The sequence below is a fragment of the Rhodamnia argentea genome, chromosome 8 (assembly GCF_020921035.1).
Source record: "Rhodamnia argentea isolate NSW1041297 chromosome 8, ASM2092103v1, whole genome shotgun sequence".
NCBI classification, from domain to species: domain Eukaryota; kingdom Viridiplantae; phylum Streptophyta; class Magnoliopsida; order Myrtales; family Myrtaceae; genus Rhodamnia; species Rhodamnia argentea.
Window position 1 is genome coordinate 24,333,694 of NC_063157.1, and position 16,379 is coordinate 24,350,072.

At 41.4% G+C, this 16,379-nt stretch overlaps 3 protein-coding genes across 3 annotated transcripts; 1 reads left to right on the forward strand and 2 right to left on the reverse strand.

Moving 5' to 3' along the window:
- Nucleotides 1–618: 618 nt before the first annotated feature.
- LOC115735217 (NDR1/HIN1-like protein 1) lies at nucleotides 619–13,361 on the reverse strand. Its single transcript, XM_030666340.2, has 2 exons — nucleotides 13,219–13,361; nucleotides 619–1,602 (listed from the first exon to the last, which is right to left on the reverse strand). The coding sequence occupies exon 2, from the start codon at nucleotides 1,592–1,594 to the stop codon at nucleotides 962–964; it is 633 nt and encodes a 210-aa protein (XP_030522200.2). The 5' UTR covers nucleotides 1,595–1,602; nucleotides 13,219–13,361; the 3' UTR covers nucleotides 619–961.
- LOC115735215 (nuclear speckle splicing regulatory protein 1-like) lies at nucleotides 3,448–9,979 on the forward strand. Its single transcript, XM_030666338.2, has 2 exons — nucleotides 3,448–3,889; nucleotides 9,304–9,979. The coding sequence occupies exons 1-2, from the start codon at nucleotides 3,650–3,652 to the stop codon at nucleotides 9,748–9,750; spliced, it is 687 nt and encodes a 228-aa protein (XP_030522198.1). The 5' UTR covers nucleotides 3,448–3,649; the 3' UTR covers nucleotides 9,751–9,979.
- On the reverse strand, nucleotides 12,355–13,299 carry LOC115735216 (NDR1/HIN1-like protein 1). Its single transcript, XM_030666339.2, has one exon. The coding sequence runs from the start codon at nucleotides 13,133–13,135 to the stop codon at nucleotides 12,503–12,505; it is 633 nt and encodes a 210-aa protein (XP_030522199.1). The 5' UTR covers nucleotides 13,136–13,299; the 3' UTR covers nucleotides 12,355–12,502.
- Nucleotides 13,362–16,379: the final 3,018 nt, after the last annotated feature.

The window sequence follows — 16,379 nt, forward strand, 5'->3', positions numbered from 1 at the left end:
GATACTCAGGAAGGTTGATGTTAGAATCAGTGTTAAGAATAATTTAGTCCTGCTAATCAAATTTTAGTATGGACTTGTAGGAATTTCAAATGGGGTGGCGTGAATTCGATGCAACCTCCCATTAAGCACGGTCCATGATCCATGCTGCTCGAGAAATCTTATAAAATCACTTGTCGATTCGTGTGACAAGTCTTATAAACCTATCTCGCCTGATCAAACCGAGTTCATCATGAGGCGTCTTGGTCGGCCCTAACTCAACGATTGCGTTTGTACGGCACTTCTAATTAGGGCTGCAATCCAGACAACACGGAGCAGTTGAATTTTTAAGTTCAGCTTGATTCGATTGGAATCTATAAGGCTCGAATACTTGATTCAAGCTTGGTTGACAGCTCGATTCGGTTAAGTTTTTAATAACCTCGAGCATGGATTCAACGTGACTCCCACTCGAATGGTCGACATGGTTTAGTCCAAGCCTCAAACTAAGCTTGAATCTTAATCTTACGACCACAATGAAAAAAACAGAGGTACATTTATTGACTTATTCATCGGTATGATTGAAGTACGTGGAAACAATGCAATCGCTCGAACAGGCTGACCGGCTATTTGTGCCGAGTTTTCTCAAATTCAATCCCGACTAGTTGAAAACAAATCGAGTCGAGTTCAGACAACCCGCGAGTTGAGCTCAAATAGTCTCCTTCGTAACCGTATTTTTCGTCTTTACAACAACGTTCACAGCCCCCATCTTCAGTGCACCCCGTAGCTATATTGCCTAAGCATAGGAGCCAGACGAAGCCAGAAGAAGAAGACGAAGACGAAGAAGAGAAACTGAAATTTACCTCAGTTGATGCATTTTCAATTACTAGGGAGAAGAAAAAGAGAGGAAGAAGGAAACAAATCACATTGAGAGAGAGAGAGAGAGAGAGAGAGAGAGAGAGATCCAACACTACCACAGTTTCTCTCTCTACACATCAACAGTACAGTGTTGAGTGACCTGAATCTTCACGGAGGGTCCAACAGCGATGCCGCAACACGGTTCTTCGAACACCAGCAAAGCTGGACAGTTGACATGGAGATGATACTTGCCGGATACCCACGTCCCAACCTTCCACTTCACACGTCCATCCACTTTTATGTCCACCAGCACGCTCCCCGCGTTCCGGTCCTGCTCCAGAGCTGCCGTGAGGAACGGCGACACCGGCACGGCGCTCCCGCACAAGAACGGCGACCAGTTGATCACCTCCTTGTGCCCCTGGTAGCTATACGGCAGCAGCGTCGGCAGTGTTATCTGCTGGTCCCGGTACGACACGTACGTGTCGAGCTTCTGGTAGTAGATGCCAATCCTCTCGTTGGGGTTCCGGGACGACAGCGTGACCTGCATGTTGGTGTTGAGGAGGCTCGGCGCAGTGGAGGAGTTGAACTGGTAGATGGTGGCGTCGCGGAGGACGAAGGCGGGCTTGGCGGGGCGGAGGATGAGGAAGATGAGGAAGACGAGGAAGATGATGAAGAGGACGAGGACGACGAGGCCGAGGAAGAGGGAGAAGAGCCGCCGGTCCTTCTCGGGGTGGTGGCGGTGGCAGCATTCCTTCGCCGTCATGTCGATTTCAGCGTGACAATGCCGAAAGTTTCGATTTTTGAAGCAAAGAAAAAGAAAACTGCCAAGAGAAAGAGAGAGCTTACACGATGAGGGGCCAAGAGTTTCGGCTTGTCCACGAGTCTTTTATAGAGGGGAAGTTTATAAAGTCTGTCCTTTTGGAGAGATTTGTGCGCAAAATGTGGCAATTTGGAGTTTGCATAATGTCTTTTTAAAGCTTATGAAGCAGGGGGGAATGCGCATTTTTTGAATCATTAGGAGCGAGCGGTGTGAGATTGAATTGGTATGGTTGCTGTCTTGTACCAACCTTATCTCGTATGGTGTATACTTTGCTACTGTGTGTTGGGCCAACATCGTGCATGCAACCCTAATGAGGGGTCCCACGATAACGTAAAAAGATTGAAGCCATAAAGGACAAGAATATTGAAATGTTTCTAAAGGAAGAGGACATGATCTTAACCATCTAAGCTTGGTTATATAACTAGGTTTTGTCATGACAAGTCAAAATTTTGAAGAAGCAGACATGCGAGATACTCAGTTCTTGACTCTATGCTAAGTAAGAGGAAGAGGGGAAAATATCCAAAAAAGTCGTAAATATATTACATTGGTGCCAATTTAATTATATATCTTTTTATTAGACCAATTTATTCTTGAACCTTTTGTATTTGTGCTAGTTAAGTTCATTTGGAAATTTTAGTAGGAAATTATTGACGCCAGCCGTTTTATGTGGCGTGATCGATGTGCATCTTTACTATTTTTGTTTACCTGGGAAGAGAAGGGTTAGTTGCTTCTCATGCGCGCGGACCGAAGGGTCAAGAAAGAGTTACATTGTCCTGTCTTTAGTAATTAATGTTGGATCTGTGAATAATGAGCATGAATAGCTGATCGAGGACGCATCATACCTTCCCCTTATACATAGTTTGTTTGCTGGTCTCTTTTCACGAACTGCCTTCGTCGTGAAATTCTGGACTGTCCCACTGGATAAATTTATCTGATGTTCGATGCAGTTGCAAGTGAAAGAATGTTTAGTTCATGCTGTCTTTCAAGACTTCATTCAAAACATGCTTAGAGTTGTTAGTGTTAGCGCACTCTGTCCAGTGTAACTCTTTGATAGATAGCATACAGTTTCAAACCAGGGCAATTCGTGTTAGTTTACCTTCGGACCAAATGCTTCTGAGCTGGAAGACACTTCTTGTTTGTTTCTGCTATTATGGAAACCCAACTTCCTTTTCCAGCATAAAATCTCCCGTTTCTGTTTTTATTGAAAATTCCCTTAAAGTTTTACACTTTGGTTTAGTGGAGCCTTTGCTTATGGATGTAAATGCCTTGGTTGATATGGTTGATGATTTATCCTGGAACTGAACTATAGCATGGGAACTGTTTTGCGTGGGTTTCACCCCCTTGGTGCCCCGTAGTTGAGCTTTTTTATCCCAAGAAAATCCACTTTCTTATCTCTGATGCTAGATTGAAAAAAAAAAAAAAAGACACTGGCCAGTCAAATCCTTCAAAGTATGTAGGTTATGATAGAATAGCCTCTCATTCGAAGTAAAATTACTCATTAATTTTCACATAACATCAGGAATGTCTTATTTATGGTCGGAAACTACCGCAGTGACTTACATGAGATTTGAGATTTCCACCAACTCGTTTTCTTTATGAGATGTGAGACAAAGGCGGTCAAGTGAATTTCCCATATGCTAATCCTGCAGGGCCGGTTTTTATAGGAACCTGTTGGTGGAATAACACTTGGTGACTAGAATAATGGCATATCCCAGCCATCCTCTCTTTTTGGGCTATCAACTTCTTTCGTCATTTGTTGGAACCTGCTAGTGCTCCATAGTGATATTTCTTTACTAACTAATAGAAAGTCTGCTTAGATAGTTAGGGTATATGATACTGGTGATTTTGGAAAAGCATGTGTTATTTTCTAAAATCTTAGTGGGGCAGGAGATAGCTTTCACTTTACTTTTTCCCTTATAAGTTGATGCCAATGTAAGATTATCCTTTGGATTATCTCTCTTCTATTCTCTGTTTATTCATTTTGACTAGGTCTGAACAATGAGTTCCTCCCATTTTCAGCCTAAATACATCCAGAATCTGCTTAAAAAGGCAGAAAAGCGACAGAGGGAACAGGAAATAGTATATGAGAAAAAGCTGGCTAAAGAGAGGAGCAAAGACGATCACCTCTATGCTGACAAGGACAAGTTTGTAACAAGTGCGTACAAAAAGAAACTTGCAGAGCAAGCAAAATGGATGGAGGGGGAGCGGCTACGGCAAATGCGAGAAGAGAAAGATGATGTATGTTTCTTTGCCTGTTGAACTTGCATGCCTGCATGTGCCTCTGTTTAGCTGCTATATATACTGTGGGACTTTGGTGACGATCTAGAATATCATGTCTATTAAACATCTTTTCCTGTCATCTTGTGTTGGCCATACTCTAGAGCATTTGTCTGAGCATCTTGATCAGCCGTACTCTCGAGTTCCTACAAAAAAGTTTCCTGCTTGATAGGAGAGTCCAGTCTAGGTGTTGATAAAGACACTGGGATAAATTCATTGTGTTAACAGCCTTCCAATGTAAAATCTAAATTATTAGTAGCTTGTTTTTGCATCATTAATGAGTTATTCCCATAATAACTGCCAATTGAATAACCGACACTGCACATACAGCATACCATTGTGAGGTCCAGCAAGTTCAGTATGATTTTACAGATCTTTCCTCGGCTTTTTTTCAAATTGCATAAAAAAAAAATTTTATTTACCAAATAAGGAGAAAAAAAACTTAATTACCGTTTAGGGGTCTGCTTAGCGATCTTGGTGCCGAGCATACCCGCTCGCCAGCCCTATCGACCGCTCGGCACTATAAGTGCCGAGCAAGAAGCATGCAGAGAGAGAGAGAGAGAGCAGAATTCTGCTTTCTTCTCTCTCTCTGCAAAGCGTGCAGAGAGAGAGAGAGCCGAGTCTCTGCGCTCTCTGCATGCTGGCCCCTACTACGTCGCTAGCGCCTTTAATCGGGTGCTGGCAGACGACGTGAAAGGTGCTACAGCACCTTTCACGAGTGCTACTGAGCCTTCGGCTCTGCTTTAAGCAAAGCTGAAGGCTCTCTGTTGATAAGCTCATCCACAAAAGCTCTTTTCTCTGCATTTCGCTCCTCCAAGAAAGCTCATCGCTCCTTTGCATTTCTACGTTTCGCCTCTCGAAGCTCATCTCCTCCTCTGCATTTCGCCTCCTCTCATAAGCTCATCTCTCCTCTGCATTTCACCTCTCCACAGAAGCTCAACTTTCCTCTGCATTTCACCTCTCCACAAAAGCTCATCCCTCTTTTGCTGAAGCCTCCTCCACGGAATCTCTTATTTTAAGTGATCTGGATATTAAGTGAACATAGTGTGGAGTCATTTGGGAGCCCTCCCCTCGCTTTGATTAACTTCGGCGAGATTTGTTCTTAATATCCCGACCAAGTTTTAATCGGACTCTCTAAGACCTCATTTCTTGTTTTCTTCTATATAGCTCACGAAGATTTTCTATATCCCCCTCTCTCCTCGGGTGCCTTTATTGATATTAGGATTTTATTTTATTGCAAATATTTTTGTCATGTTTAAATTAAATTGGGACTTTTTTATTTTTGCGAAAGCTGAGAGAAAAGCAAAGCCGACCTTCTTACTAGTTTGAGGTAAATCTTGTTATAGTTATTTTTTGCGGTTTCGTAAGTATTGTTTTATTTATTTAATTATTATTTGTAGACTGAATAGTTGTAATGTTTACGAATTGCTGTAAATAAAAAGAATGACCATAATCTCATAAAAACAAATTTTCGGGACTCATTTTTGCAACTACGTCCATATTTATTTTGACGATTTTCAAAATATAAAAAAGAAAATTGGGAGTGTAAAATGATTTTTTGCGAAAATTAAAAAAAAGTTGATCGGATGGCCCGAGAAACGGGGGTGAGGTTTGACCCGGTCCGAAAAATATTTTTTTAATAATTTCAAAATTCGAATAATAGAAAATACAAAATGGATTAAAAATAAAGAAAAATCATAAAGACTTTAAAAAAAATGAAGGAAAAATATTAAGAAATTTGAGAAAATGGGAAAATAGCCACAATGAAGTGGCCATAGATTATTTTGGTCGGTGACTTAAAAAAATGACGATTTTGCCCTTTTGAAAAATTATATCCCAAAAAAATTGTAAGAAATCATCAAAATTAGAAAATGACCATAATCAACTGGCCATTGACGATTGTGAGTATTTTGGCCAATAACATTTGAAAAATGACGATTTTGCCCTTCCGGCAAATTGTTTTCCAAAAAATTCAAAAAAAATCTCAAAAATTAGGAAATGGCCACAATCAACTGGCCATGGACGATTAACGGTATTTTGGCCGACGAATTTTGAAAAATGACGATTTTGCCCTTCTGGCAAATTGTCTCCCAAAAAATTCAAAAAAAATCTCAAAAATTAGGAAATGGCCACAATCAATCGGCCATGGACGATTGACGGTATTTTGGCCGATAACATTTGAAAAATGACGATTTTGTCCTTCCGGCAAATCGTCTATCAAAAAATTCAAAAAAAATCTCAAAAATTAAGAAATGGCCACAATCAATCGGCCATGGACGATTAACGGTATTTTGGCCGACGAATTTTGAAAAATGACAATTTTTCCCTTCTGGCAAATTATCTCCCAAAAAATTCAAAAAAAATCTCAAAAATTAGGAAATGGCCACAATCAACCGGCCATGGACGATTGACGGTATTTTGGCCGATAACATTTGAAAAATTACTATTTTGCCTTTACGGCAAATCGTCTCTCAAAAAATTCAAAAAAAATCTCAAAAATTAGGAAATGGCCACAATCAATCGGCCATGGACGATTGACGGCATTTTGGCCGATAACATTTGAAAAATGACGATTTTGCCCTTCTGGCAAATTGTCTCCCAAAAAATTCAAAAAAAATCTCAAAAATTAGGAAATGGCCACAATCAATCGGCCATTGACGATTGACGGTATTTTGGCTGATGAATTTTAAAAAATGACGATTTTGCCCTTTCGGCAAATTGTCTCCCAAAAATTTCAAAAAAAATCTCAAAAATTAGGAAATGGCCACAATCAATCGGCCATGGACGATTGACGGCATTTTGGCCGACGATTTTTGAAAAATGACAATTTTTTCAACTAGCAACTACAATGGCAACCGTTGGCCCTCACGATGACGATCCGCCCGAGCCTGTTCGGTCGACCCGGAGGACTCCTCGAGATCATGTAGTTGGCGATGCCGTCCCTTACACCTTCGAGTATCATACGACGGATTTCGCTCCGGGTTTCACTTCAGGATTGGACCATACGGGTTTCAATGCTGGATTCACCCATTTTGCCGCCCCATTTCCCGAGAGATCTACTTTTGCATTTCTTGATCCTGAGACTCCAGCTCCTTCTCCTACTTCGTATGTACCCGATTTCCCTCCTTTTTATTCAAGCTTCTCTGCAAAAGGATATGTACCGTCCGGGCGGGGCATATATTCACAAGATATGCCTTCATCATCTACACATCCTCCTTAGTCGGATCCTCCTCCTCGGCCTCCTCCTCGTCCGTACAATACTAGAGCCGCCGAGCACCGAAGAGAGCTACGTTGCGGAACAGGAGGTCATGTAGGAAGATGACATCGTTAGTACATGTAATTGCGACAGTCCGATTATTATCTATTATGAAAATAACATGTTTTTCATATATCTCGGTACTTTCATTTTATCAATATTCTTAATTAATTACACTAATAAAATAAGCTTCAAAAGAAACAATTTATAAATAAAATAATAATTATTAAAAACTTAACAAAAAAAATGATTTCCTTTTTAAAAAAATGCCGAGCAGAACAAAATGCCCCGAATTGTCCATGGCCAGTTGATTGTGGCAATTTTCTTTTTATAATTTTTTTGGGAGACAATTTGCTGGAAGGGCAAAATCGTCATTTTCTAAAATTCGTCGGCCAAAATACCCCGAATCGTCCATGGCCAGTTGATTATGGTCATTTACTAATTTTTGAGATTTTTTACAATTTTTTTGAAAGACAATTTGCCAGAAGGGCAAAACCGTCATTTTCTAAAAGTCGTCGGCCAAAATAACCTGAATCGTCCATGGCTAGTCGATTATGGTCATTTACTAATTTTTGAGATTTTTTATAATTTTTTTGAAAGACAATTTGCCGGAAGGGCAAAACCGGCATTTTCTAAAAGTCGTCGGCCAAAATACCCCCAATCGTCCATGGCCAATTGATTATGGTCATTTACTAATTTTTGAGATTTTTTATAATTTTTTTAAAAGACAATTTGCCGGAAGGGCAAAATCGTCATTTTCAAAAGTCGTCGGCCAAAATACCATAAATCGTCTATGGCCAGTTGATTGTGGCCATTTACTAATTTTTAAGATTTTTTACAATTCTTTTGGGAAACAATTTGCCACAAGGGCAAAACCGTCATTTTCTAAAAGTCATCGGCCAAAATACCCCGCATCATCTATGACCAGTTGATTGTGGCCATTTATTAATTTTTGAGATTTTTTACAATTTTTTTGCAGACAATTTTCCGGAATGGTAAAACTGTTATTTTCTAAAAATCGTTGGTCAAAATACCCCGAATCGTGCATAACATGTTCATTATGGCCATTTTTTACATTTTTTACAATTTTTTTCGAAGACAATTTGCCTGAAGGGCAAAATCGTCATTTTCAAAAGTCGTCGGCGAAAATACCCCGAATTGTCCATGGCTAGTTGATTGTTGCCATTTACTAATTTTTGCGAGCTTTTATAATTTTTTTAGAAGATAATTTCCTACAAGGACGAAATCGCCGGGCCGGGATCGGGGCCGGTGGTGGGGAGGGGCGGCAGGGGAAGGGAGGGGGTGGCGGCCCCGCTCGGTGCCGGTGGTGGGGAGGGGCTGGCCCCGCTCGGCGTTATGACCGCCGAGCGGACCCCCAATCGGTAATTAAATTTTTTTTCCCCTTATTTGGTAAACAAAATTTTTTTTTAACCCACCACGGGCATGGCGCGTTTGGTGAGCTTTGAGTTCTTTGGCCCTAAGGCGCAAGCCGGTCAAAGGTTCAAAACCCTCCCAACGCGTTTCTCGGACTTAAGTGGGGGGCCCTTGCTGGTGGGCTGCGGGGCTAGCCTCCCTCCAGGTATAGTCGCCGTCGGAAAGGGTCTTCGCCGCCCTTCGGGTGGTGGTGAGTTGACCCGATTACGACCGGCGGATCCTGGATTACCAAAAAAAAAAAAAAAAAAAAAAAAATTTTATGCAATTTGAAAAAAAGCCCTCTTTCCTCACTTGAGGTCAATGACAATTCTCCTGTTATAATACATGTTATAATATTTACAATCATTCTGGAATTTACCTGCATTTGTGCCATAATTATCGGAGAATTTTGATCACTTGATGCGCTTTAACGTCAACTAGATTCTTTACTGTGATATTGATGACTCTGACAACAAGTTTTTCCTTAAACACACACTTGCACCCACAAAAGATAGAGAGAGAGAAGATGGTTTTTTATGCTAGAGTCTGTTGGCTAGTCAAATTGCTCGCTGCAGACTTTTTGTCCCTATACTTGGTCCTCTTTTCTAGATGGAGTTTTCCAGCCACTTTTAAGAAATATATGCTGATTGCTGGGAAGCTTTCTAAAACTGTTTCACGTATTAATATTTTCGCTGTTGTGTTATAGGTAATCAAGAAGAAAGACTTGAGTGACTTCTATTTCAATCTTGAGAAAAATGTCGCATTTGGTGCTAGTGCACTTGAGTCAGGAAAAATGGAGAAACATGCCGAGTCGAAGAAGCCTGAGAAGCACGTTGAGTTACAAACGCCTGAGAAGCACGAAGAGAAAATGAATGTCAACATATCTGGAGAAGGTCCTTCATTGATCACCACAAACTCTCATGCAGAACCTTCTAGAACGCCAGAAGGGCTTCACGCTGAAGCCTCTCCTGACTCTAAGAAGAGTTTTGAAGCTATCCATGAGAAACGGGTTACTGATGATACTTCTGCACAAGAAAAATCTGAGCCCTCCTCCTCTGATCAACCGCCGCCTGACCATCATAAAAGAAGTCAGGATGCTCTTGCTGCGGCTAAAGAGCGCTTCTTGGCACGGAAGAAGGCTAAAGAACAATAATGGCTCAAGCAATCACCAGCTCGCTCAGTGGAGCAAGGCTTGGGGGTTTTGTGTATGTTTCTTATGTGACTTACAGTTAGTATACAACCGGTCATGCATGTTCTTCCATGATGGTTCATTATCTGATGTTCAATTTCACCTCGAACCATTGCTTTTGGCATGGAAAATGGTTACCCCGAGGAGTCAATAACTTAATTGTCTCCCTGGAACCTGCTGGCGGCTTCAGTAGTCTGTACTGTGTAGAAACATGTTTCGATCAGAGAGTACGGCAAACCCTCTGTAGTCAGCATATGTTTTACAATCCTAGGAATGCTTCAAAAGAAGAGTTTTGAGTGCTGTGATTGAAAATGGCTGCGTAATTTATAGGTCAAGCCTTTGAAACCATATCAAGTTAAGCCCACTCAAAACTTTGGACTAGCACGAGTTACCATTTCTTCCATTCCACAGAGAGTTTTTGAAGTTTTTCAGGCTTTCTCATGAATAAATTTTTCAGTGGCAATAGCAGCAGAACATGATTGTTGAAGGACATAATATTGCTTTCATCTACCACGTGTGATGTGGTTGGATTGTGCCCCCTCTTCTTTCCAGTTAGTCAATAAACATCTTGAGCAGATTTACCTGAAGATGCGTCTGTTGTTTCTACAACCGTATGTATTTATTCTCCACTTTACTTGAAACTTTGGAGTCAGTAGTCCATCAAGCCCGTTGTGCTTGGATCTTCAAAGTGATGATGTATGTTCCGAGTACAAGCATCATGTGCTATTCTCTCCGAGTGAGTTTTGCATTGCATGGTGTTGTGCTTGAAATCACCGGCCGACTGCACGTGTGTGTGAACCGCGACTTTTGAGTGGTGGCAAGCTAAAGCTGTGTTTAGACTGCAAGTTGGGTTCGGGTATAGAGCCGTAAGCGTGGTGGGGGGTGACAGGACATGCCCGTACTGCTCATAGAAGGGTATGATCAACTCGTTGATTGATGGGAACTAAAGTTAACATTATGGCTTCTCCATCCTTGTGCATATACCATTACAGATTTGTGCTTGACATCTAACTTCACATAGTTCTACATTGACGTTTGTGCTATCACTCAAAAAACACATAGCTAGGAACGGTTCCTGTACCATGTGGTCCTGAAGATGTGCTTTGTCTTCTTTAGCTACCTCATGAAGTCGAGTGTGGTAAAAACTATTTCTATGACCCGACCTTCCTATAACTTTCGGTATGGTTGCCACATCATTGCATGTGGGCTGTGAAGGATTAAACCAAAGCAGTTACAAACTCGAAGGACCATTATGTAAGCAGGTCTTGACAGATCCATGGCAATTGCATGGAATTGCTGTGGCAGATGATTTGAATGTGACGACCCACGCGGTTTAGGTGGTGGTAAATTCAATTCCACCTTGTTGTGTACCGAGGGTTGTTGAAGCTCATTTCTCTTTTGATCTGTAAAGGTTGAAAGCAAAGAGACGGTGGGTGACTTGCCTCTTTCCGAAACACGTGTGATGAAAAAGTTTAAAGATGAGGGTGGGTATCTTCTTGGTTAATTAACTTTTGATTAGTTCAGTACCTATTGGAAGTTGATCACATGAGTAAATTCATGATGGTTGAGAATTGATTCTACTCTTGTATGCTCGACGTTGTTCATGGTTATTACAGGAGCACCGCGATCGAAGTTAGATCTAGCCAATGATTAGACCAAACTTCTGACTCCCCTATAGATAATTAGGAGGATTAATAAATACTGGGCTTGCATTAATGAGAAGGATTAATATGTTGAGGCTGGGAAAAAGATACTCAGGAAGGTTGATGTTAGAATCAGTGTTAAGAATAATTTAGTCCTACTAATCAAATTTTAGTATGGACTTGTAGAAATTTCAAATGGGGTGGCATGAATTCGATGCAACGTCCCATTAAGCACGATCCATGATCCATGCTGCTCGAGAAATCTTATAAAATCACTTGTCAATTCGTGTGGCAAATCTTATAAACCTTTCTCGCTTGACCAAACCGAGTTCATCATGAGGCGTCTTGGTCGGCCGTAACTCAACGATTGCGTTTGTACGGCACTTCTAATTAGGGCTACAATCCAGACAACACGGAGCAGTTGAATTTTTGAGTTCAGCTTGATTCGATTGGAATTTATAAGGCTCGAATACTTGATTCAAGCTCGGTTGACAGCTCGATTCGGTTAAGTTTTTAATAACCTCGAGCATGGATTCAACGTGACTCCCACTCGAATGGTCGACGACATGGTTTAGTCCAAGCCTCAGACTAAGCTTGAATCTTATTCTTACAACCACAAATGAAAAAAAGAGAGGTACATTTATTGACTTATTCATCTGTATGATTGAAGTACGTGGAAAAGATGCAATCGCTCGAACAGGCTGACCGGCTATTTGTGCCGAGTTTTCTCAAATTCAATCCCGACTAGTTGAAAACAAATCGAGTCGAGTTCAGACAACCCGCGAGTTGAGCTCAAATAGTCTCCTTCGTACCCTTATTTTTCGTCTTTACAACAACGTTCACAGCCCCCATCTTCAGAGCACCCCGTAGCTATATTGCCTAAGCATAGGAGAGCCAGACGAAGCCAGAAGAAGAAGAAGAAGACGAAGACGAAGAAGAGAAACTGAAATTTACCTCAGTTGATGCATTTTCAATTACTAGGGAGAAGAAAAAGAGAGGAAGAAGGAAACAAATCACATTGAGAGAGAGAGAGAGAGAGAGAGAGAGATCCAACACTTCCACAGTTTCTCTCTCTACACATCAACAGTACAGTGTTGAGTGACCTGAATCTTCACGGAGGGTCCAACAGCGATGCCGCAGCACGGTTCTTTGAACACCAGCAAAGCTGGACAGTTGACATGGAGATGATACTTGCCGGATACCCACGTCCCAACCTTCCACTTCACACGTCCGTCCACTTTTATGTCCACCAGCACGCTCCCCGCGTTGCGGTCCTGCTCCAGAGCTGCCGTGAGGAATGGCGATACCGGCACGGCGCTCCCGTACAAGAACGGCGACCAGTTGATCACCTCCTTGTGCCCCTGGTAGCTATCCGGCAGCAGCGTCGGCAGCGATATCTGCTGCCCCCGGTACGACACGTATGTGTCGAGCATCTGGTAGTAGATGCCGATCCTCTCGTTGGGGTTCCGGGACGACAGCGTGACCTGCATGTTGGTGTTGAGGAGGCTCGGAGCAGCGGAGGCGTTGAACTGGTAGATGGTGGCGTCGCGGAGGACGAAGGCGGGCTTGGCGGGGCGGAGGATGAGGAAGACGAGAAAGACGATGAAGAGGATGAGGACGACAAGGCCGAGGAAGAGGGAGAAGAGCCGCCGGTGGAGGGGGCTCTCCTCCTCCTCGTGGTGGTGGTCGCACTTCTTCGCCGTCATGCCGATTTCCGCGTGACAATGCCGAAAGTTTCGATTTTGGAAGCAAAGAAAAAGAAAACCACAAAGAGAAAGAGAGAGCTTACACGATGAGGGGCTAAGCGTTTCGGCTTGTCCACGAGTCTTTTATAGAGGGGAAGCTTATAAAGTCTGTTCTTTTGGAGAGAGTTGTGGGCAAAATGTGGCAATTTGGAGTTTGCATGAGGTCTTTTTAAACCTTATGAAGTGGGGGAAATGTGCATTTTTGAATCATTAGGAGCGAGTGGCGTGAGATTGAATTGGTATGGTTGCTGTCTTGTACTAACCTTTATCTCGTGTGGTGTTTACTTTGCTCCTTTTGTTGGGCCAACATCGTGCATGAAACCCTAATCGGGGGGTCCCACGATAACATAAAAAGATTGAAGCCCTAAAGGACAAGAATATTGAAATGTTTCTAAAGGAAGAGGACATAATCTTAACCATCTAAGCTAGGTTATATAACTAGGTTTTGTCATGACAAGTCAAAATTTTGAAGAAACAGACATCCGAGATACTCAGTTCTTGACTCTATACTAAGTAAGAGGAAGAGGGGAAAATATCCAAAAATGTCGTAAATATATTACATTGGTGCCAATTTAATTCTATATCTTTTTATTAGACCAATTTATTCTTGAACCTTTTGTATTTGTGCCAGTTAAGTTCATTTGGCAAATTTTAGTAGAAAATTACTGATGCTAACCGTTTTATGTGACGCGATTGGTGTACATCTTTACTATTTTTTTTTTAAAGAAAACTTGATTTTTTATTTTTTTCCTTTCATTTTGGCCTATAAGGATCCCCGACCTACCCTTGTCTAAGCCCTCGGCGGATTCGGGCGAGGGCCTTCATTGCCTAGCTCATCGGCCGCGAGCGAGGTGGCCTTCGCCCATCGCGGGTGAGGCGGCCCTCGCCCACACCTGGCTAAGGTCGGCGAGGGCTTGATGGTCCTTGTCGTTCAAAATGAAAGGAGGCAAAAAAAGAAAAACAATTTAAATATTCAATTTTTTTAAAAAATAGATTATAAAAAAAAAATTCACTGCAAGTGCTAGCCGCATCACGTAAGAAGGCAAGCGTACACGTCATCAATTTTCTGTTAAAATTAGCCGGATGGACTGAATTGGCATAGATACAAAGAGTTTAGGAATAAATTGATCTAATTGAAAGATTTATGAATGAATTGACACTAATGTAATAGATTTAAGATTGTTTTTTAATATTTTTTCGAGAGCAAGACCATGCACGAATTGTTTATAAAAAGTAAACGAAAAAAACAATTCTTTTTCCTTTCTTGATCGACAGGAAAATGAATTTGTCCTTTTCTATTTTGGACATGGAAAGGGGCATTCGCATGTTGAGGCCGTGCTGTTCCGACCAGCTTCAGATTCGGAAGTTCCCAAGGGTTAGGTTAAAACGCTGAAGGAGTCCCTTGTGCATCTCTTTGCGCCTCAACCACCTGACATTAGTCATTAAATTTAACCGTTGCAAACGCTGCAATCATCGAATTTACTTGCAGAAGCTGGACCTAAAATGTTGCTGGTAGTCAAGTGGAAAGTGCCACGTGAATGGCCAGGATTCTTCCCAATACGAAGAAATTCTTTCCGAGAAAAATTACCAATTATCGTATTTCAACTAATGAGATTACAACATAAGATACTTCCTTTCGAAAAGTTTGAGGATTCGAGAATACGAATAATGATGTCGGGTAGGTTTGAATCCAATAATGTCACCATCTTTGGAATATACCAGGATGTGCAAGTAAAGAAAAGCAAGCATATACGTGGGTGTGAGATCCAAAAGGGTGCCCATCATCTTTCTGTTGGTTCATATTCTTTGTGTGGTGGGGGTGAAAAGTGGGTGGTGGAAAAATGTGAAGAAGGAAGAAAAGATTAAGAATGGCTTCTTGATGAGTTAGATTGAAGATGACTAATTTCATGTTGTGACTATGATCAAAGCAATCTGAAAATCATTGCTGTACCATGCTTTGGTTTCATTCCCAAAAGGGGCCGAGAATGATGTTCGCGATCGCTTGTGACATGGACATATCTGTCGTCTTGAGATGCTAACAACCGCTGATGGGGTTCCCAAAAAATCATTGGTTCCGTCCAGTTCTACTAAGTTCAGCCTCATAGATCATTATTCTACACAGATTTGCGAAATTGGCTCTCGGTAGTGTGATACCGCGAGACAATGACGTGCCGAGAAGCTAGACAACAGGAAGTGAGGCATCTGAAATTGAAACGTAATATGATTGATCGATTGCACCGTGTCGACCATGAAATCAACACATCAAATCACCTTTTTCCTTTTGGTGGTGGGGCTTCATTCTTTAGGGATTTTGTGTGGTTGGGAGTTTGGTAAGGACTCAAATAACTAGACAACTCCACTCATAACTCTGCCCCAACAATAGTCTCAATGTGCTTAAAGTGTGTGTTTTGCCTTGGCTTCGAAGGGAAACCATTGGAGCACTCTCATTGCATCACTAACTCCTCTTTTGTGTATACTTTGTAATCTCTTCTTTGTAAAGCGAAGGCTTCTTGCTTCACGTCTTTTAGCCTCTCGCTTTCTATGCTGTGACGTTCCATTTTAACCAAACATTATGTCTCATCATCAAGGTGACACCCGCCCAAGTTGCCACCATATCCATATGACCTTTCCCTTGTAGTACCATGTTTAAGAACAAGACCAATGTCACCACTGCTTAGATAGAGATCTTTCAAGATAAATGATCTCTGGATTTTGATTCGATGTGCAATGTGGTTTTTGAGCTTTTAATTTGTTCAATGTAGTTCATGAATTTCGGCCCAATGTGTAACATGAACCATAAACTTTTAATTTATTCAATATGATCTATGAACTTTTGAAACATGTTTAACTTAATCTCTATTTTATATGAAAATATCCAAAGTTCTCCTTCCATTAATTCAAGTTCGGAGACAATATTGAACACTTACCAAAGTCCAAGGACCATATCGAACAAATTAAAAATTTACGAACTACGATACACATTGGGCTATTGTTCATGGGCCACATTACATAAATTGTAAGTTTATGGATCATATTGCACATTGGACAAAAATTCAGAGATCATTTATCTCATTTTCCCATCTTTCTATCTAGAATGATAACATTTTCTTTCAAAATGATAACATTCTTCTAAATAGTAATTGATTTGAACAATCGAAAACTTCGTGTGCTCCAACAAAAAATCCCTCTTCAATCACCTAAGGTG